Source organism: Xiphophorus hellerii, chromosome 1 (assembly GCF_003331165.1).
Source record: "Xiphophorus hellerii strain 12219 chromosome 1, Xiphophorus_hellerii-4.1, whole genome shotgun sequence".
Lineage (NCBI taxonomy): Eukaryota > Metazoa > Chordata > Actinopteri > Cyprinodontiformes > Poeciliidae > Xiphophorus > Xiphophorus hellerii.
Genome location: NC_045672.1, coordinates 11,102,162 through 11,125,713, shown reverse-complemented (window position 1 = coordinate 11,125,713; position 23,552 = coordinate 11,102,162). Strand labels below are relative to the sequence as shown.

At 37.0% G+C, this 23,552-nt stretch overlaps 1 protein-coding gene and 1 long non-coding RNA gene across 2 annotated transcripts; one reads left to right on the top strand and one right to left on the bottom strand.

The window, feature by feature from the left end:
- Positions 1-220: 220 nt before the first annotated feature.
- Positions 221-15,878, bottom strand: wrap73 (WD repeat containing, antisense to TP73). Its single transcript, XM_032571563.1, is given in 14 exon segments — positions 221-641; positions 861-1,052; positions 1,285-1,410; positions 1,532-1,634; positions 1,714-1,791; positions 1,879-2,013; positions 2,604-2,690; positions 2,888-2,991; positions 4,248-4,320; positions 11,503-11,568; positions 11,570-11,620; positions 14,393-14,545; positions 15,089-15,176; positions 15,725-15,878. Coding segments are annotated over 13 exon segments (1,350 nt in total). The 5' UTR covers positions 15,158-15,176; positions 15,725-15,878; the 3' UTR covers positions 221-528.
- Positions 15,879-16,354: 476 nt separating this feature from the next.
- LOC116725507 (uncharacterized) lies at positions 16,355-21,069 on the top strand. The gene is made up of 3 exons (XR_004340412.1): positions 16,355-16,595; positions 19,993-20,088; positions 20,928-21,069. It is a non-coding gene; the product is annotated as an uncharacterized LOC116725507 (long non-coding RNA).
- The last annotated feature ends 2,483 nt before the right edge of the window (positions 21,070-23,552 follow it).

Here is a 23,552-nt window from a genome sequence, read left to right as displayed (position 1 = left end):
AACCATTTAGATTTTTTTCTGTCTGTGCTACTAGCTAGGTTGTTCATGGTGCAGGTCATATAGCTTCATGCTTATAAAAAAAAAACCTGAGGTTTACAAAAAGATATACCAATATTAATTTCATTTTGAATCTTAAAAACTATTATGATTAACCTGTTATTTATGTGAAGGTAATTTCCAATAATTGAAAATTACAGTTTACGAAGTAGATCCATCAAAGTAAGAAACTGTGACGTATTTATTTCAAAAAATGTATTTAGAATAAGTACAAACATTCAAAGAAACATGTACACAAATAGTTTAAGGCTAAGGCTTAGTGCTGAAAAACTAGCACTGGTTTTTAAACTAGTATCTTTTAGTTTAAAAAGTTTTTTGCTTTCTGAAGGAGTAGGAATGTCACCAGGTTTTGAACATTTTTTGGTTTTTCAGTTGCTATAATCCAGCATTAAGAGATATCCAGGAGTGCTTCCACTGATCTACAAGTACATAATTAGACCTGAACCAACTCTGGAGTAAATGTTGTGACTTTTACTCTTCTTCGTGGTCAGTGTCCATATAGCACAAACACAGCTGGTCTTTCCCAAGCAGGATCACAGAGTCACCACTCCAGTGCCAGTTTAGGGACTGGACTTGAAAACTACCTGAAAGACAAAAAAAAATAAAGGAGTAACTGATCACTAAACACGTACAAAAAAACAGAGAAAAGCTTTTGTCAAAGAGAACAGTAAGCACTGAAAATAATAGTATTTGCAAAGTTTATAGAGGACGTCTTATTCCACACATAGCCCAAGCTAATAGCTAACCCAAAAAGTTGGAGATTTTAACAAATAAAGTGACATTTTAAATAGTAAGTGTGATACCTTCAGCAGGAACCTGAACAGAAACGCAGCCTCCTGGAGACCAAAGATAAAGTTTGCTGTTGCCGGTACACAGGGCCAGTCGGGGGCGACGGGGATCCCACATAATGCAGCGTACGGCTGATGTGTGCTCCAGCACAGCCGCCAGGCTCATCTTCTGCAAGTCCCACACCCAAATGGCAGTGGCCATGTTGTCTACAGAGACAGAAATGCTCATAAACTTTCAGAGACACTCTGTTTATAATGGTGTTAAAATACCAGGAGGGTGAAAAACAGTTGAGTGTGATATATTAAGGTATATTAAGGATAAGGATATATTACTGAATAATTTAGAAGCCATAAACACATTTCACACAGTTTACTGGGGTCACCATGAAGTTAAAAAAAACAAAACAAAACAAAAAAAAAAACAGCCATCGATACTTACCATTTTTGGTGGCAAGATAGCGACTGTCTGAGCTGAATGCCAGAACAGACACACCTATTTTGGGATTAGCTCTGTCTGGCTCTGGCTTGACCACAGGAATGTGGACAGGCAGGGGGCAGATCTCATCTGGATGAGGAAAAACAAATCAGATTTTGTAAACAAACAAGCATACTTCAACTGGGATTTTTTAAAATTTTTTTTATCAAATATTGTTTTTTTTTTTTATAAATGAGTATTGCTGACATACACTTGCTCTGGGTGCTGAGAAGCGTGGAGCTCATTGTGATGTTGTGTAGTGACAGTTCATCGCTGACCATGGCTGGTCTTCTTTCCACTTCCTTATACACAATCTAAGGACACGGGATGTAGCAAATAAGCTTGATAAGAAAAATAAAATACAAAGTATTTAATTTCATCATCAATACTCACAGCTTTCGTGTTGTCAATGGTTGCAGGATGTTCAAACTGTACGATTTTCTTCCATGTAATATGATTGAGGATGCGCACCTGACAAATATAAGAAACATAGTAAGAGATCTACAAATAATGACCATTGGTGCATAAAAAATGTTGACACTTTCTAACAAACCGTACTTTCTCATCATAACTGCCTATGGCCAGGAACTGGCTGCTGGGGCTCCAGGACACAGACTTCACACCGAGGGACCACTCATAGGCACTGTAGGTCGACAGCAACCGGCCATCCAAGGAATATAGCAAAACCTTATACTGTGGAAAAGAAACAATTAATAAACTAAGGTACTGCCACAAGTGTTTGCCATTTTTATGCAGCTTCAAGATTTGAAAAGAACGAAGTAGATGTGTTTAGATTGTCCTCACGTTCTAAAATAAAAGCAATGTTTAAAGCCAGAGTCATTACAAAATTAATCTACAATTCACTGGACTTCTAACAAATTTCAATAAGATGCTTTCTTCATCACAATGTCTAATAGTAACAGCTGTTTATTTTAAAAGGTCTTTATGAAATATTCAACAATGTTGAATATGTCTGATTTATGCAAAAGTTCTCAAAATGTGCAGGATTAAAGATGATATAATAGGCTAAATAGAGCATGTAAGTTAACACACAGGCACAAGATCAAATCAACAGTGTGTTCAGGTTTTTGTTTCAATTAAATTTTGTTCACTGGGAAAAGTGGAAGACAGACCAGTCTAACTTCAACGAGCACAATCAGCAGCTTTAAAAAGCGTTTGGTAACTTTTGTTTTTTTAATGCTTTGAAGCAAGAATGATTCATACCTATATTTGAGATTAATACAGTTAGTTTATTTCAGCTGTTGAATCTTAAAGGAACAGACCTCTAGACAGCTGTCCCACACCGCTAGCACACATCCATTGGGAGACCATTCCAATCCTGCAAGGTCCTGAGTTTCAGTCTCAAAATGCTGTAAAATAAGTTAAAAAAAAATGAATTAAATATATAATACAAACAAAATTAGAAACAATGAAACCAAAGTACAACACAAAACAACAATTTAAGACGTTCTGACAAAATACAAATGAACAAAGTTGATTATGCAAAGATGGAATCAACTATTTTTTTTTTCAAAAGAAAAATAAAGCAAAGCGGCGTCCTGCTTACCCTGAGTAAATGCCAGTCGTCACATACAAATATACTAACATAGTCTTTGCAATCACGGCGCTCGGCTAAAGCCATATAGCATCCGTCTCTGCTGAAGTCTATTCCTGTGGGTGAGAGAGCAACAAGACCAGATTTCATATCGGTTCTTAATGTCTGCTTAAAACGGTAGAACAAATACTTAAATTTAGCAACTTTTCATACAAAAAAAAAAAAATTATAAAATAAAAGCAGTATTGGCAGGTCAGATATTTTAAAGATTGTTGATCGGCCAGAAATTAAAGTTCTAAATTCTTTTAAAGATGATTAACACAGGAAACATCTCATAGAAAGACAGGTTATCCGTGCTTTCATTTAATTAATCTTTACAGGCTCAATTGCTGTCCAGCAGCTAGTGAAAGCTGGACAATGGATAGATGAATTCAAGTATTCTTCTATGATTCTTCTAACTTTGATCACAATGGCTGCTGCCTTCTATAGCCAATACTAACCACTCACAAGTAGATTCAACCCCACTAAACTCTTAAACTATCCCTTTAAGTGGCAACATTCAGTTCGAGCTGCAGTGTTCCACACCAAGAGACACTCCCCAAGCTGCAATGCACAGGTCATAAGGTGAAAACAACACCAGCATAACTGTCCCGCCTGGAAATAAAATTATTTTTAAACTTTGATCTGGTTCAAAAGTGCGTCAGGAGAGAGAGTGGGCCTGAGCGATGTTTTAGTCGAAAAAAACCCAACACCCCTTGTTTACTGAAAAATAATCATCGCAATGACAATTTGCTGAAAGAGCTGCAGTTAGCAGAATACCAAGTGTGTTCACTGGTAATAAATTATATAACGGCGTTGACAGTTTACTGATAAAAAATACAATCAAACTATCCAAAGATTTTTCTCCTATTTAACATAAACAGTTCAACCTACCGACTGGAATAACAGCGGAGGCCGATGTTTTCCACTGAATATGCACTCTGTGTGTTTGATGCAATGTAATTATCTGATTGTTTGGCACCATGGAGTCTGCGGCATGCAACTACCGCAGCCGAATCATTTATATGACAGTGCAGAAGATAAACGGATTGTAGAGGGGCATAGCATTACATGTGGAAAATGAGTAGAGACCGAGACAATCATATATCCAGAAGTTGCTGACAGGGCCGTTATGAAGAGCATGAACCATTTACTGAAGAGGGAGCACAGCTGTCACCAGTGACGACCATACTTTGGCCATATCCCGGGTTTTGCCACAAAGTAAAGAGCAGTAAGTGATTAATGAGGTATGTCAAGGCACTCAGCTGACCCTGTCCTCAGGTACTATAGCAGTACATACTGTAAACATTCATAATACCACTCCCATACTCACCCTTCTGACATGCCTTGGGATACTTGATGTAAGACACGGCTTTCGTGCAGAGGGACCAGACGGTAATTCTCAGCTGTCACGACAGCAACAAAAAACACAAGAATTGTTTTATTTTAGTAAAAACATACTCTAAAAAACACAAATGTATTTATCTTACAACATGTAAAGACAGATGTAATTCACAGTCTGATCTTTGATGAGAAAAGCTCTTCAGAAAATGTGTCAAGACCGCTACAAACAGAAGCTGCTCAAATTCAAGATTGTTTTGTTTTTACAGCGGTTTGAAGATGTTTTTACCCACAATCATGCAAATGTCTGAGATGAGCAAATTATGTCTTAACACCAGACTAAGATAATCAACGTAAGGACAAACTTTAGCTTTAGCAAATTATGATTTAACTCATTGAGGGAATACGGTTTTCCAAACCAAGTTGGTCCTATGTGAAGAAATAATAATCAATAATTCTAATAGTTGTTTATGTAAAGCAAAGCAGCAACAACTGAAAAATATGTGTGATAACTAGCAATTAGCGTTGAACACCACTTTAGAAATTTTGGCCCACTATTTTTTTTTTATTGTTTTCATTCTGTCATATTTGAACATTTTGTAATGTAAGCAGCCCGTGTGAGATCATGTCAAACTGACTCAGTCAGTTATATATTTTTACTTTCAGTGGTCCACTTCAAAAAAGTTTTCTTCTTCAAAGCCATTCAAGGACTGCAGACTTGCTATTTCTGAATTTTTGCTAGAGAGAAGAATTCATGGCCTCGTCAATTACAGCCGCTTATTCGGGTCATGGAGTACCAGAGCACCTCTGACTGTCACACTACCACCATTCACCATGTCTGAACATTGGTCTGATGTTCCTGTTTCTGAAATATTGTACTTGTTCGCATCAGATGTAATGGATCATTACATTACATCTTCTACGAGTTCCACTAATTTTGTCTCACATGGCCATATTTCCTATGCATTTTCTTAAAAATCTTAGCAGGGGATTGTGTTTCTTATATTTGAAATATGAATATTGACCTTAACTGACGAAAGTGATGTCTAAAGTGTTTTTTAAGTTGTTCTTGGTTTTTTTAAATAACGCTACAGGTTCTTGGAGAAATATTGGTAGGTCAAACACTCCAAGGAAGTTTTATCACACTGTCAGGATTTCCCCATTTCTGGATAATTGCTCTCATACATTCTAGAAGGTCTTTACATACGGATTACATGTGTTGCTTTTTAAAATATTTCAGTCTGTTGTCAGACAGGTTCTATTGAAATTAAGTCTTGATTGTGCAGGTCAGGCTTTATTCAGACTTCAAGTGAAAATACTTGACCAAATACTATTTGGTTTATGAATGTTAATTCATGATTTAATATTTAACCAGGGAACTGACTTTTTTTTCTCCACAGTATCAGGTTAGCTTGGATTCCTTTATTGTCAAAATAAATTAAATCAAATAAACATTTTTTTTATTATTCATTTAAGTTAACTTTGTCTCATATCTATTTTGTTAGAAGATTTTAAACATGTTAATTTGATTAAAATTGGTAAAATTTGAAAGGAACAGTAAGGGAGGATATACTGATTGGAAGTAGAGTAGAGTCTACAATCATTTAACTCATATATGAGAGTTCATACATACATAGCAGGAAACTGGCTCACTCTGTTCTGTCTGCTCCATGGTTTAATGTTAGACACGTCCGCTACAAGTGTGACAAATTAACAGTTGTGTAGCTGCGAGTGGCGTGCAGACTGACAGATGTAAAGCAGCAGCGAAGAAAAATTATATGACCACAAGCCGACATGACAAGGAACCACGTGTTAATTGGTCAGTTTTGACAACAGTCACTCAAATATCCACGCATCTCAGTTCAGCAACGTTCATGAGCAAAAAAAATAGGAAGCGGCACTTCAATTATAGTCAAGGAAAGTAGTTGAATAAGGTCGTTTAAAAGCTTGGATCCTCAAAAATGATCATCTAAACAGAATAACTCCAAAGTGGCTAGGCCATAACTGATGATGTTTTACTACAGAATATCTCCCTGGTTGTTAGCGGACACCGAGAAGTGTTGTTTTTGTTTTTTTGTTTGTTTGCACTTAGCATGTACAGGTTGTGACTAAAACTAAATTTAAAAAAATTATGGCAAACCTTAAATGTTTCCCAGAAATAATATTTTTGGCAACTTATGGCTATTAGAAAACAAAAACATGCCTACTTATTATGCAGCGCATAATACGTTTATATCAAGCTTTTATATGTGGCTGCAAACCTGTGTTGTCATTTTTTGGGGCAATATTTAAATATACTTAAATACTTAAATAGTATTGTGACATGTCATATCCAAAGTATCAGAAGTGAATCTTTTGCATTAAATATTCAGTGGTGTAACTTATACAATTTCTGCTGGTAATCTTCTAAGAATCATTAAATAACAAAGAGGGTTGAGACAATTCAATATTAATAGAAGAGTAAGTTTTACTTGGTAAAAAAAACAAAACAGGAAAGCAACTCTTCTTTTGGATGATCATTCTTAATAACCCTAATTGTAACTTTTAGAGTCTATAACTTTTAACAACACTTCTGAAATGAGGACCTTTTGTTATAGCATTCAGTCAGACACATGAACAGGGGATAAATCTGTCACTGAAATGGACTGAAGTGTTGACCCTTCTGTTTAGTCAGCTAGTTTGGACAACCAGCTGTGTAGACCCTGCAATAACATCTCACAGCAGACTTTCTGGACTTCCCCTCCGTTAAGCTGCCATAACAACCAGAGTCAACACCGCTCAAACACCCACATGCTTTGCACATAAATGCTTCGAGGCCTCCACATATGCAATGCAGAGTGATCAGGACCAGAACAGAGTGTAACTTTAAACTGAGGAGGGAAAAATGTGTGTGTGTGAGCAAAATAGGTGGGAAATGATTTCGCTTGTGTGGTGGAATGCAATTAGAACCAGTCAGTAAAGCTAGGATTAAAATGAGGTATTCTCACCAATCCTGGAGGAGCAGTTTTAAAGTGGGTGGATAGGATTTGAGAAGTATCGGTGGTCCGGTGGTTACCCTAACCCAACCATGTGTTTAAAAAATAAAGAACTCAGTGAGAAAGTACAGGAAATGAGGAAAGTCTGCAATAAATTTATCATCTATTTTATTGCATGGTTGTGTGAGGGCTGGAGAATAGGAAAGTGCACCTGATGCTGGATAACCCTATCTGTCAACAGAGGATTAGACAGAGGGCATTCCACATAAAAAACTATCTCAAACCAATATAGACCATATCTCCAGTTACCGTCTCATGAATTTACCAAGGAACCATGGCCTCTCGTGGCCTACAAAGGCAATGGGCTGCGTTATTGTCCCACGCCGCGTTCCATCTGCTGCCTACATTTACAGTCTACAGTAGCAGTATTGCCAACTATGTTACATGTAAGTAATGCTTCAGCTGAACCTGCCAAAAACATCCTGGCTAATCTGATCTCAACAATGTGAAAAATCCTAAAAGAAGATACCCTCAATGCCTCTCCTTGGCTATAAATTTTTTTCCGACTTGGGTTTATTGGATATAAAGATAAACAGTGATGTTGGAGGGGGATTTTGTGAGGTATTCAGGCAAATGACTGGAACTTAAAACTTACAGAAGACAAGCAAATGCAACACTTCCAGCTGAGTTACTTCTTAGTAAGTCTTCGATGTGGACCCATCCTTTTCTCCCAGATTAGGAAAGTGATCAAAAAATAAATAAATACCAAAAATAGTGAGGATATTTTGGTTTAGGTTAAAAGAGAAAAACAAAAGCAGAACACCAAGCAGATTTACCAGCACATAGACGCACAAACACTTCCACAAAGGCACGACGCAAAGCACAGGCAGCTGTCACTAAACAAGTTAATATAGCAGGCTGTGTATGAGTGGAGCTGAAATTTAAGCTTGACACGAACACCAGCCTGGCACTGCCTTAATGAAATCCTGATTTGGGGTGAAGGTAAGTTCAGTGGGCTGTTTGGCAAAGTTGGAATTATTATCAGTTTTTTTTTTCTTGCTTGTGTTTGTTTGGCACATCCTTCGCACGACAGCACTGGTAAGTAAGGAAGTGTTAATTAATCAAACTCTCTTTAGTTATTTACCATGGAATGTTTAAAGAACAATACCCTCTGGATGCCACAGTATTAATTATGTGTAGCTAAGCTATATAGGATACAGATCAGTAAACTTATGAACCATTTAGTTTGAAACATGTGAATTTGCAGAGTGCTAAAAAATGATTCATGCTTATTAACTGCAATCAACAGTTCCTTTCTCTTTGAAACTTTTGCAGCATAGTGTTGAAAAGTCACATCACTTCCAATCCAGAACAATGTAAGATTAAGAGCATAACAAAGGCTTTAAATCAGGCAGAGCAGAATAGCATGAAAACATGAAAGTTACAAACAAAAGTTCAAGATCATATTTCTTAAATTGTGTGCTTTGTTGGTCAGGCACAAATAAATTGTTAAAAATTACAACAATTTTATCTCCCAACGACATCAATGATAGTGGCGTAAGTAGTAATTAATATTAACTGTAGTGATAAATTAAACTACATAAATAATCTGATCTGAATTGAATGTATGACTCCACAGATGTATGGGTCGATGAACCAATAGAGGGATTTAACTTTTCAAGATTGAAATGCAAAAGAAATTCAAGAAATATTGACTTTTCATGTTTAATTTTTCCATATTTCTACAGAGCTGAACTTGAATGGCAGTCCATTCTCTGCCAGAACTGCACAGGAACCCTTGGTGCAGCCATTATGATTATAAAGCCCACATTGTCTAAGTTAGTGATGCCCAAATTATTAGCCAATGATCAAGATCAACCATTTTTGATTTATCTTTGCTTAAATCAAAATGACAGGCATGTCCAATATAAAATTATTACAGAAAAGAAAATCAACTTAAAACTCAGAGTATGTATGTTTATATGCGTTTTCTGTGACACAGTTTGGTTTAACTTCAGCAAAAAGAAGAGAAAGACTAACATTTCCTGATGAATAAATGGAAATGATATTTTAAGATAAAAATTGGATATTGACTAATAAAAGCAAGATAGGTGCATCTCTAATTAAAACATATCAGCAAATCTGAAATGAGCAGATCAAAATCAAACTTCTCAAGTCCTATTTTTTCTTCTTTTTTTTTTTTACAGGAGGTGGGATCATTCCACCCACTCCTGTTTTGTTTCTTGGAAGACACAAACAGACACAAAGCACTAACACCACAGACACTTGCACTCCCTGCACCCTTCTCTAGACCAGACGGACTACGTAGTTGCACCTCAACACCTGTCAACTGAGTCCTGGAGTCAGGTTCAGCATGACAGACATGGCCTATCATGGCTGCCTTGTCATATTCCACATGGTCTTAGGACAGCTACTATGTTTTCTCACCCTTTATAAACACATGCTTGCTCTAGACTCCATATAAAACAGGAATTAGGACGCACAGAAAATAACCAAACACATCTTAATTATCCTACGCCAACTTCACATAAATAGAAGTTGGTGTTAGTTTTGCTAACTTCTATTAATGTGCAATCAACTTCTGCTGACTTATTTGTTTTTGGCAGTTGAGCTGGTTAAACAGGAGTGGAACAGGTTTATGTACTAGATGAGTGACAGAAAAAAAAGTTCTTAATTCAAAACTCAAGATCTAAATCCTAATTCCTCTTAGGTTCGGCAGTGTCCAACTTCTGCTAAATGGTTCATGCTAATCAATCACATCTCAGCTCAGCTGAGATAAATATAAATCAAACCAATTCCAAGTATTTAGGGGAGTGGAATAAAACGTATCTCGTTACAAATATGTAAATAAACACACATCACACATGTCTTAGATATTATGTAGTTATTACATCACTTTCACATTTTGAAAGTGTCCCCATCTCTAAGGAGATGACAAATTGTACCATGCTGCATAAACATAAGCCTAAACACGATTCCCTTTGTATGCGTTTCTCTGGTTGTTTTTAGTTAAGAATGTAGTTATGTAGTCGGAGATATCAACTTGATTCAATCTACCATCATAAAATATTGTTGTGTGTCCCACATCGTGGTTTATTCTGATTTGATTGAAGCTTATTGATAGTGTATGGAGGGTTGAAGTTGAGATCATTTCTGACATTCATTATTTGAAAAGTTCACCTATAAACAAAATATTAAAGCCCATAGCAATCTTTGTATAAAAAGTGTGTAGATGTTGGACTTACTTTGGAATAATTTAAAGCTTTCTGCCAGTTAGGCAAATTGATAAACAAATTTCCTTTTTCTTTGCTAAATCTTAAAGAATCATCTTAAAACTTTGACGAGGAAGGATGGGTCTCATAGTAGCGACAATAAGCTCTGAACAACCAAAAACCAATGGCTTTACACATAGTGGTTATAAAACATCAGATGTCAGCATGTGTTTTCTACATACAAGTACATTAAACGCAGTACACTTCCAGAAGCTTTTTAACAAAAAAAATCCTTTGAGGAATTAGGATTTTAATGAGTTGATGGAGAGAATGAGAAAGAGAAGAAAAGCCTGCTGAGCCTTCAATTAGCTGATCTCTCCATTTTATCTAAACTGTTTTACATTCAAGTTCTAGAGTAAGATTGTGTTTGCGAATAACAACTATTTCACCAGACACTCAGATTCGTAAATATTTGGGAGAAAACCAACTCTTCGCAAGCATCAAAACACTTGCTTAAGGATTCTATGGTCAAGAATTCTCAAAGGTTCACAGAAGAAACTTGATTTCTTTACTGACAGGCAGCAGAATCATGGATCCATCCAGCCAACTCTATTTAATAAAATCAATTATTTAAAAATTAAAGAATACAAACGTTTGAGTGGCCCCTTTTACAGAGCTGGCATTTTTATTAAGTGATTTCACTATACTTCCATTTTTTTTTAGCACTGTAAGTTTATAATAAGAACTTGCTTGCTAGGATCATAACAGAGCATGCACACATTTCACCCAAGTGTTAAAGGTACTTGAGACTCATGTATGACAGGACGCTAACAGGAGGGGAGAAATGAAATCAGGCTGAATACATGCAGCAGGTGGGGGTCAGGGGGGCGTAGAGGCAGTCAAGGAAAGCTCTGGTGTCTGGCTATTTTCAGGTCTCCCCTTCCTCACAAGCCAGCAACAGTTGAAACCAAACAAGCGCACACATAAAAACACTCGCATTAGATGCATGCACGCGTGCATCAACTACCTTCACACTTACATGGAACTCGGTGGTGTTGAGAATGTGACGTCCGTCTGGACTCCAGCGTGAGGAGACTAGTCCCGATTGAGCCCTCATCGATCTTACAGTGCCAGTCCGGCTGTTCCAGAGACCACACCTGAAGACGACGCCACAGCCGGGGAAGACAATGGCAGAAGAATAACCATCAAGCAGTTATCGTAGCGGTTCTTATAGACACACCGGTCATTTCAAACCGTTGATTTTAAGCTTTGAAAGACGAGTGAAAGTTCGAAACCATGAAAGACTGGCACTGGATGCCCTTTCAAAGGTAAGATGCTTCCACTATATTCAGCATGACTAAGGTCACAAGGAAAAGAAAAATTATTTCCACTAGAATAGTGACATCCAATTTCTCCCAAGCTTTTGGCTAAAAAACAAATGACTGATTCCAGTGATTATTGTTTCTGGGGTGTTTTTTTGACAACACATTTTTCACACAATCTAAACGTATTTGAAATCAAAAATAAGACTGGAGTCTTTGAGTAACATGTCAGAGGCATACAGTTTACACACTATACTTTTTAAGACCAATTTGTTAATGTTAAAAGCCTAAGACTCATCTCTTTGTGTTTCAGTGCAACAGATGGGTTTTAACCTTTTATTTGAGTGAATAACTTTAAATCCTATCTAAAAAAAGTGTATTAAATAAAAAAAGCACCAATCTCTGGCTGTGATGTTGAAGGATTTTAGTATTTTTAAACTTAAATTAGTTTTTCATAAAATATTACTAACTTACTAATAAAATTACCAATACAAACCACTGACGTGTTCTCTATTAATAATTTTCCAGAGGAGACAAAATCATAATTAAAGCCTCGGAAAGTTAGTCAAGCATCCTATATAAATCTATATATTATAAATCTATCTTTTAATGTGTTTTTAAAAAGGGGGAAATTACTTTAATCTAATTTATATAAACTGTATGGAGAAAACTATCACAAACAATGCATCTTAACAGGCTATTGCCTATTCATAATTTTAAATAAAATGTACAAAACAACAACTAACAACTGCTATATAAAAGATACATTTCATGGTGTTGATTCCAGTTTTTGAGTGTCACACTAAACACCACAGGATTTTAAGGGAAAGAAATGATAATTGTGAATAGGCCTGTCACGATAGCAAATTTTGCTCAGCGATTAATTGTCTCAAAAATTATTGCGATAAACGATAATATTGTTTGAAGACCTTTTTACACTGATTTAATGGAAATGATGTAATAACGCATGCGATTTCCTGCCAAAGATAGATACACTTTATTTTCAAAAGAACACTAAACACTGGAATTGATAAACAAAATAAACAAAACAACCAAAAACAAAAATAAAATGGATTCTCAGTCTCCATTAACAAAAAACTCACTTGAAAAAAAAAAGAAAAAAAAAACTAAACAACATAAAGTCAAAGTGGAAATAAATACTGCATTCAACCAAAAGAGTGCAGATTATGAAGTCTGTATATTATGTTGCCCTTCAGTAATAATTAGATTTAAATAGAGAAGGTGGGCACATCGACTACCTGATGCAATAGTTCACACTACATGATTTTTTGCTCCTATTTTTCCCCTTACAACAATCTTAGAAGTTGGTCTTTCTAAGATTGTGTGGTGTGTTACGGTAGATCTTCGTTGCCGCTCCGATCCAAATCAGGGATTTTCCCGACTGGGAGCTTAAAGCAGCCTGTTGAATGTGACAGGTAGCCAATCAGAAAGCGCGGATTCTCCTCCGTGTTTTCTGAGGGGAAATTACAGAGGGGAATCCCAAACAGCTGACACGACGCAACACCAAGTCCAGCGGACATTGGAGATGATATGTGGAAACAACATTAATGTTTATTCAACATGCAAAGAATATAGAAATGACAAGAGGAGGAGTTGGAGCGAAATTGCTACCGCAGTTGATAAACCCGGTAACTTTTCAGCTGTTCTTCGTTAACGTGACGTAAATAGGTTCTAATGATTTTCATTCAGTCAGGACTTTACGCTGCCACTAGCCACATGCATTGCAGGTAGATTGTAGTAAAGCATTGATTAATGCCTGGTTTTAAAATTAGTTAACTGGACTTGTAGCCATTATTTTGTGCCCATTGTTGGACATCACACGGCACGATTGAACCGTTGTACCTAGGATTTCTGTCGGCTAATGTGTGATCTGTCAGGTCTTGAAAATGGGCCGACAATCGACCGACAGCTCGTGTGCGCTGGGCTTTACACTAAGGAAATGAGGAAGGGAGGAGTCAGTGGAGAGCACTGGAGTTGAGCCTTTTTTCATTCGGTGTCATCAACAGAAAGAGAAAAAGGCCTGGAAGAGACGATAATGCCGATAATTAAAATGACGTCGGATAGTTTTAATTTATTGTACAATTAATCGATTTATCGTTTATCAGCGACAGGCCTAATTGTGAACATTGGTCTTTTGTTTGCTTATTAGATTAACTTTGTGACAAAATAAATAAATAAAACAGAATTTCCATAGCAATCAGTAACATGTTTATGATACTCAATGAATTTTAAAACAGTGGTTGCTAAACTTTTAAGCTTTCTACCCATACTCAAGTATTGTTTTACTATAAATGATATTAATTAAAAAGAAACATTGACAACACGGACATAATTAGCCAGATTTATATCTATTTGCTAGCACTGTCTGCTATATAATGTACAGCATTATATGTTTATTTTTAGTTTAATCCCAAGACCCTAAATTGTTGATTCTCAGCCTCAAGTGGGACTCAACCCAGACTTTAGCAACCACTTTTCAGAATGTGATTTTAAAAAATATTCTCCAACTGCAAACCATATCAAGACACCCCCCCAAAAAATTGCTAAACTTAAATCCGGATCTTGGCTTCTACTTGTATCTGTTACCTGTACCAGCCCCCTCTTGTACATAGCACATAGGATGAACAAAGAGTCAGAGGACCACTCCATGTGTGACACTTGATCCAGACAGGTGTAGAGCTGCAGGATTTGCAAAGTGCTAAGATCTCTCACAACTAGTCTGTATTGTACACAGGTAGCCTGTGGAAGAAAAAGCAAAGGTTGTAGAAGAAAAGGCCCATAATATCAGAGGTACACAATCAATTGGACATAGGTTGGAATCAGACGATACCCCTTGATCAGCACATCAAATGTTGAAATAAAAAATCTTTTCTATTAAACGAGACAAAGCTAAGAATTTCTAAAAATCAGGTTAAGGCCAGCTACATATACCTTAATGTGTAAACTTGCAATTCATCCATTCTCTGTTACTCAAAACTACTGCCTTTATCAAAAAATGTACAGCATATTTTTCTCCTTTATGTTTAACATTCATGGTTAATGTTAAACATTAACATTAACCATGCTAATGTTAAGTAATAATACAGAACTAGAAACTACAGAAACTAAACAAAATCTGTTTCAGCAAGTCAGACCTAAAAAAAAAACCTGGAAATTGTCATTTGCCAGAGAAGTGCTGATTGGTGCATCTCTACATAAGACTCTACATATTTATTGACACTTCTGCCACTGTAAACGTGGCTTTACCATAAAACAATAAAAGAATTCAACTCAAAGACTCACCAGATATTTTCCATCTGGGGAAACTTTGCAAAGATGGTTGGACTGCTTAAAGACCTCGGAGAAATTCATTTTGCAATCACAACTGTTCCTATAAAGAGATAACACAGAGTTTGCATTCAACCTTAAAAGCACACACAGAGATCTGCCTTCACATTTTCAACTGCGTACAGTTGATATTGTAGTTTTCCTCGTACTCCCGCGTGATGGCGCCATAAGTCCAGAAAAAATACCACACTTAATGCATCAGGCAATATAAAGTTTTTCTCTCGAAATAAGCCAAATCATTAAAACGTAAACTACGTTCAAACTTAAACTAAAATGACAGCCGTTTTTAAACATAACACCCGAAAGCACTGATACAAAAAGCTAAACGTTATTTTGACTCGCTGGCAAAACACAGAATAAAAGCGCCATCAACCCCCGGTGGTACAACCATTTCTTTTTTTCTTGTTTAATGAAAATATTATTTGTTAACAAACCACTACAGTAGAAATGAAGACGTGAAATGCAAACATAAACTATTAGGGATCCCGTTAAACTAGCTCTAACTGGGCTCGCTCACTGCTAGCATGTAGCACTAGTTAGCGGTTAATGTGAAGACAAACCACGTAAAATATTCAAACTAGTAACACTTACTAATAACTTCAGCAGCATCGCTTCCTTTGGCAAAACCTGAGGTGTACAGACGTCTAGAGGCCATTCAGAGTTTCTTTCTTCGTATGAAAGCGTTGCGCTCACACATTTTTAATCCAACTGTTGTTGGGTTTGTTTCTATGAACGTAAAATGACGCACCGGTGCTGTCCAATCAGCGCTCCCTTTCACCGAAACGCCTTATGGGAAATGTAGTTTAAGAAAAGATGTTTTGTTTTGTTTTTCTCTGCCAAAGTCAAAATGCTCATGTAGACCAAATATAAAGAAACGTATTGTCAGAAGTATTTTATTCCCATGAAAAGGCAAATTTTTAAAATTTTTTTACTGTCTATTAATTAGTTTTACAGTGTTCATGCCGTCCTCATGTGTATAACATTTTAAATGGTTTGATTAATGGCTTTTCGTAATTTATATATCAAACCAAACATGTCTATACAAATAAATTAAGCAGGTTTTATTTAGGCTACATCTATTTTCTTTCTTGAAAGGTGACAAGGTTTTTTTCCCGCTTGTGTGCGGCCTAAACCGCGCTACCCCCTCTCTGCTTCCCTCAGCTCAAAAAAGACGCTTCGCCTCCTTCTCTTCGGTGTCGATCAGCGAAGCCATCACTTCTCTGAAGAGGATGCAAATCAGTTTCCCTCCTCTCTCCAGTTCATAAATGCTTCTCTGAAAAGTCAATGAAGTCCTTTCCCTCTTATCAGAGCTAAATTCGGTCGATATATGTTTTGTTTGTTTGCCTTTTCAATGTTGCCATTTTTTATGGAGGGTCACTTTCTTGGCATGTTCGATAAACAAACTGGTTCTCTGTGCAATATCATTCCTGGTTGTTTGGATTGGAATAAGCGTAACCTTCAGGTAGGCCTAATATTTCTTCATATTTCAACTTCTGTTTAAATAACTTAAAAAGAAAAGATGGAAAAAACAGACTTTTGGAAAGCTAATTTCCCTTTACCTATTGATTAAGGTTAAAATGTAAAGCTATTTATTTAAATAACTGTGGTGAAGATAGCTGTTGATAAGGACTGCATATAGTGCGCATTTGGCCTCTTTATGTTGCTTAGTCTCATAGCAACAGTAAATACATCCGATTGTGTTAAACATCACAAATAATAGAAGTAATAGCGTCGTTTTAGATGTGGACTTTTAAAGTAGATATAAACGAAAATCTAGGGTAACTTGTTTTATTGAAATATATACCTGAGATATAAGTTTAGACACAGCTTACATAAATAATAGCTGGGATTTAACGTCCAAATTTCATAACAACATTAAAATATTAATAACTTCAAACGCGCTCAGATCTTACATCAAGAAAAGCAGCACATTAAATGATCCAAAGTGAGATAATTCACTTGGGCCTAACTTGATTGCATCTAAAACAATTTTTAAATTTAATTTATTCTCATTTGAGACCGCTTTTTTTTTCTCCTTCGCACTAAATAACCCCTGGGAAGGGAAGGTGCGCGTATAAGCCATGTTTGTTGTCATGGTCGCTGTAACCGTGGAGTGAAGACGCAAAGAGACCGGTTAAAAATTTTCTGCGTAAGACCAGCATACGTTAAAGAGACTGAAATATTTAATTCATTTTCAAATTTATTGATTCTTATTCAACAAAAACTGCCCGCCATTTTTTTTTTTGTATTTGGAGAATTCACCTTATTTACTTACTCACCAGCTCATCAGTGTGTTTTGGTCAATATTACATATGCACATCCAGTAAAAATATTAATGCAGGATCATTTGATTTATTTAATTACTTATTTATTTATGAAAGTTATGATGCCAAAGAGCGCTTAGAACCTTTTCTTTTTCTCTGGTAATACTTTTTTTTTTTTTTTTCCCAAACCACCTGCTCTCACAGTCCGACCAGGGACCTGCGTCTGTCCGCGGCGGCAGATCCCTGCTGGAACAGCGGGAATTTACTGCAGCCAATTGCTATTGTTTTCAGACCTTGTCGGCATTTGTTTGTTTGTTTTTTTAATCATCACAAAAAAAAAAAAAAAAAAAATCTAAAATAATTTTTGGCTCAGCAGTCTTCGCGGATGTTTACCGAGGAAGTTCCATATCTCCAATCGATTCGGTGAAGACCAAAGTAAAGACGACTGTGTCCTGTACAGACAGTCCTATAGTCACTTTTAGCAATTCGGAGAATTTGCTAAATCATTAAGATTTGGGACTTATTTAGCCTATTTGTTGTAGTGCGTATTTTTCAGATCCTGTGGTTCCCAACGAGACGCGACGCTGCTGCGCGGCTCTTAATAAACTTTCACAAACAAATACGCCCACCAAGATGTCAGCCTGTCTTAACTGCGATCAATTTCTGCATATTTAAACTGGAGACTAAACGAAAAGTCAAGACATCCAATCGTCATCACTCGCGGTAAGCCTGGTTTTTGCGACTTTATCAAACGTAGGCCGCTGGAAACACGTAGAAAGACGTTACAACTCAAGAGATATAGGCCTATAGGCCTACTTATTAGTGAGCGAAATAGTAATAAAAACCAGAAGGTAGTTTGTTCAGTGTGATCCAAAACTGGAGAGGTACGGCTGCGCAATAGTGTTTCTGCCATGTGTGTGATGGAGTCATATTAAAAGAGGACAGGAGGATGCGGTGCAGAAACCTGGGGAGGATAGGCTTCCCCTCGGAATGGAAAAGGCGATGAGTGAGGCAGGTCTGGACTCGCTCAGGCCCCCTGGCGCCCTGTGGCACCTCAGCTGGGGCTACATGAGTGCAATCACACGTGAATGAAGGCGTTCTGTGTTCCCGTGTGTGTTGAACCCCTTCCACTATTTCATTCGACGAAAACTTTGTGTAACAACTACCGCGCTAAAAACGTTATCTAGTAGGCCATGCACCACCACGGCCTACTTAACTTAAAATAAGGACAGCACGGCGCTGGATCTTCTTGGTATGGCTCTTCGCCCAGAGCGTCTTTCTCTACTAGGCGGTATGCAAAAGAAGTTAGCACTTGCTAATCAAGCAAATGTTCTGTTGTTTATTGGCACAGACAGTTCATCGGGTGTCACTGTTGTCCACTGATCATTGCAGGCTGCACCGAAGGTGTTTTGATTCAAGAATGCAATTGGTACTAAATTAAGCGCTTACTTTTTTTTTTTTTTAAGAAATCTAGTATGTATTTGATAATCTGTAGTTCAAAATCTGAAATATGTAAACTAGATTGTTCGGTCCTGAACAGACATTTAAAAACTCAGTTTGTGATTTTTTTTCCTGTCTGTTTTTAAAAAACACAATACTTTTAAAGCATCTAGATACAATTAATAAATACTCACTTTTCCAACTGACTCCAGATTATTTTAAGCAAACTCTTGGTTTGTGAACCTTATTAAGAAATGTAGTTTTCCCTCAAAAGTAGCTCAATATTTGTCTCCGTCTCAGACACAGGAGGAGGGGCTCAGTGAGAGCAGCAATCATGCAAGAATTACCAATGATGGAAATAGAGCACAGTTTAGTAGGGGTGCACCGATTGCAATTTTCTGGCCGCTTATCACCGATTATCAATCTTCCAAAAAGCTTAACCTGCCGATTCCGATTTTGACCGATACCAATTTTTTTTGTCTGAAATGTTGCTCAATATAGCAAGAAAGTTGTTGAGTTGGTAACAGTGGGGTCACTGTTGGTAATTATAAATGTGCAGATATAACCGGTCTGTCAGTCAAACCTTTCTCAAAGGAGAGCAAAAGAAGACAGTGGTTGATTCTTAGATCTTTGCCAAGCTAGATAAGATCGGTGGATAGGATCGGCTTCATATGTAAAGACTGGCCGATCTCTCAAAATTAGGGAAATTGGCTCTGATAAATAGGCTGGCCGATAAATCGGTTTAGTTGTTCTTGATGTCATTTCCAAAAACGAGTTTCAGACTTTAGAGGTGAATGGACCGAGTAGACAATAGCACTTGTAATACCCTTTATAAAGAGTCTTAGACTTGCTCTCCACCAAACTTCTCTTTTAAGACGTTTATGATGAACCAAAGATTGATGTGGATAAATAATTTATATTTCTGACTATCTGTGTCTCAAAGCTCTACATGAGTTAAGTACTTTGATTCTACTTTGCAAAAAAACTCACACCAAAATTGCTCTACCATAAAATAACCACACCCCAGTGGTTGTTTCGGAGATTTGAACGTTAATTGTTTTTTTCTGCATTATCCAGTGCATTTCTACTCAATTATTATTTCAGATATTCACCATTCATTATGCAAACTTAATGAAATATCTCTGTGGCTCGCAGTGCGATCTGCCCCTCATCAAACTGCCCGTCCTTTAAGATGTCCCAGTCCGCTGTTGTTGAGGAAGGAGGCACATTGGAGCACCTGTGGAGCTCTCTGTGAGTCGGCACCTGCTGATGACTGCTTTCTGTGATCATACTTTTTATTAAAGCAATCTATTTTTTTCATTTTAACTCATTGCTTTTATGGCAATTCATTTTATAGATTACACAATGAGGTGAAAAACAAACGTATGTTGCGTCCACTTTAAGTTGTGATGCAAAGGTTTTCTGATGGTGAAGGTTAATTATTAGCTTTCTATAATCAACCAGACATTAATATAAAGAAGTGTGGTTTTTATCATAAACCAGGCTTATAATAAATGACATTACCAGCCGAATTATTCTTCTAATAATCCAGTAGTGTTTTAATAAGAGTTTTGATGTTTGTGAGATGACACACCACTTAGGGAGCCATTCTGTTTAGGGGTGACATGAACAGTTGGAAAAAAGAGTTATGTTTCAATTGTGCCTCAGATAGTTTTCCCATTCTATATTATGATGTCTACCTATTGATTTGAGATAGTAATAAAACATGTCTTTACATCACAGCAGACTGGTAATGCCAAAGTTAGCATCTTATTCAAGATTTCTATTTGTTACTTAAAACTAGAGTGTTTTTTTTTTTTTTTACCCAGGATCCTGGACGGCATTTTCATAATCTCTTGTTCAAGATATGTAAAACAAAATAATTATTTTAAATGTTTTTTTGCCACAAAATCTTCTAAGCTGATTACAATTTTTTAAAATACTTTAAGGTTGTAAAACATGTTTGAAGAAAATAAAGAAAAAAATAGCCCTGTTGTTTTCGTGATAGTAAATAGGCTACAGGTTGAATTTTTCATAAATTTACTTTATTTCGTGAACATTTCATATTCATGATATTTTTGTCCACCTAGAGAGCCAGACAGCACCTATTATGAGCTGCCCCCAAGCAGCCAGCGCGGTGAGCACCCGGTTCCATCTACCAGCACGCCAGGGAATCACCGAAACTGTGCGGAGGTCTCCATGGACGTCTATCACATCAGAGACATGAACGACAATGTCATGGTAGGAACATGAGTGTTGCTTTGGTTTTCAGAAGCATATAATTTAATTGTTTTTTGCAAGATTATTTTAGATAAATAAAATAATATTTTCTCCTGCTTATTGCTCTTATACATAAACAGTTTTAGCCTTTTCTTTTGGTGTGTTTTCCACCTTTCCCTCCTTTTCAGGGAGAATTCCCACCTATATAGTTTCCCTCTCCTCAGCAGGTTTTTCCCTCTCTGTTTCTCTGCTGAGCGATCTGTTGGGACTGTGGGGTGGTCTGTGGGGGTGTGTGTGTGTATGTAGGGGTGTGTGCGTGTCTATGTGCTGAGGGAGGGATCATGAAATCCCACAGTGCCCCTTGCTGCTCCACTGTGGAGCGCACACTACCCATCTGTTGGGTAGTGTGTGTGTCTGTGTGCAGATGCATTAACAAGCAAGCACATTAAGTTTGCAGGTGATTGCTCAGCAGGTGGCACCTGTTAAACTTCACGTTCACGAGGAAAAAATAAACAGCAAATCTCTTTTTAATAGCAGGGAAATAATTGCAGGTCTCATTTTGACTTGACTCATCTTGTGACTTTTATGAATCTTTGTCTCAAAACCCTGATTTCCAACCCCACCTCTGTTTTGTGTCTTTCCGATTTTGAATATTGGTCTCATGTCATTTTTAAGTGGGCAAGTCTGGACCTGTCGGTCTGGTTAATGAATAGTCATGACAGAAAAAAAAAGAGAGAGAGAGAGGGGCAGGGCGAGAATTTGTTGTTGGATTGTTGTTAGATGCATGGCAAATAAAGAAGGCCAAGTGGAGAAAGAGAAGTGGAGGAGGAAGAGGCAGGGCATCTTCGGTCCTCCATCATGTCCGGCTGCACAGAAAGGTCACCTGGCTGCACAGAGGTCACATGTTACGGTCCAACCTGACCACAGAAGCTTTGCAGAGGCAGGTTTATCTTGTCAGGAGCCTAAAGATGCTGTGTGATGTGGTGAGTTGATGCACATTTACAACAGTGCATACTAAGTTTGATTTATTTGAAAACAGTTATGCAGAAGATTGTATTGCTAAAGTCTTCTGAATATTATCTCTATATTTAAGTGTTTACTAATAGCATAGATGGAAAACATGTTTGAGATGTGACTTGATTTTTATTGATTATGGTGTTTGAGCTTTTAAAAACAAGTAAAGTTTAATATGTGCTTTGGGATATTTAACAATCATTTCTAATATGATTTAATGTGATTTTTTTTTAAAGATTTTGGCTTGGAACACTTTCTACTGTATTTGAAAAGGTATTCCCGAGGGGATAACATAAAATTTTCTTGTTAACCAGGTAAAATTATGAGAACCGTATTAAGAGGTAGGTTGGTACAGTTTGGACCCGCCTGCTCCATGTTTCCCCGATGGGAGGGTTTACCTGAGCAAGACAAACAGCAGACGGCAGTAAATCTGACCGCCTCTTGTTTTCTTGGTTCCTACCTATTTACCTGTCACTTTATTAGTCAAATATTTTCAATTTTTTAACACTAGTCAATCAGATTTCCAGCAATCAACATATGTACTGTAGGTATTGAGACTTACTGAACAGAATCGCTTGAAATGCAAACTTTTGATCAGAAGGGTCAAATAAGATAAGCTAAGTTGCTTAGTAAGTGGCATTATTGTTGGAGTAGATATCTGGTCTGCATGTTTCAGAAACTGCTGACCGACTGCAGATTTTCAGCATAACTTTGATTTTTGGAGCATTAGTTCTGATTTGAGAAAATGACCAGAAAAAGAAAAAAAAATATTAATTGCCTTGTTGATGTCAGAGGAGAATGATTGGTTTGAAATGATTGAAAGACAACAGTACATTTAAAAAAGCACTTATTACTGTAAACTTTAAAGGAGATGGACAGTAACAGAAGAGCACACAACAGGGACTCTTAATTCTTCCCTTGCATCCATAATGGCCCTAATTAGATATAACATTTTACTTGTTTTACATGAAGTTACAGCACTTTGAGATTTGAAGTCTCCTTTTTGCATTTCGCCTCATATATCCAGCAGGGGGAAACCTTGATGCACACACTTCTGCATTAACCACCCTTTATCCTTGCATCTGTATACCATGTGTTTCCATCGGGAAGTTAAACAAATATAGGTAGTGTTTATATGTTTTCATTTTGTTCATTTGTGCAAGCTAAGCTTTCATTTTTCTCCAACCTCCTTCCAATAGATGCGACTAAACCACTGCTCGCTTCTATTGTTGAACATGTTAAGTGGCCGTGGTGTTTTATATCATTACAAGGTTTGATATAATAAGTGGCTGTAAAAATAGGTAACAGTTATTTTATCCTGGACCTTTTGTGTTTCATTCACTGTGACAAGTGAAGGTAGCTGCAGCAGGCTTATCCTGGTCTCTTAGTGTTTTGAGCCTTTAAGCTTGGCTTTGAGTGGCAGCAGCCAGGATGACTGCCCATAGGGAAGATCACATGATGCTGGGACGGGAATCACGTAC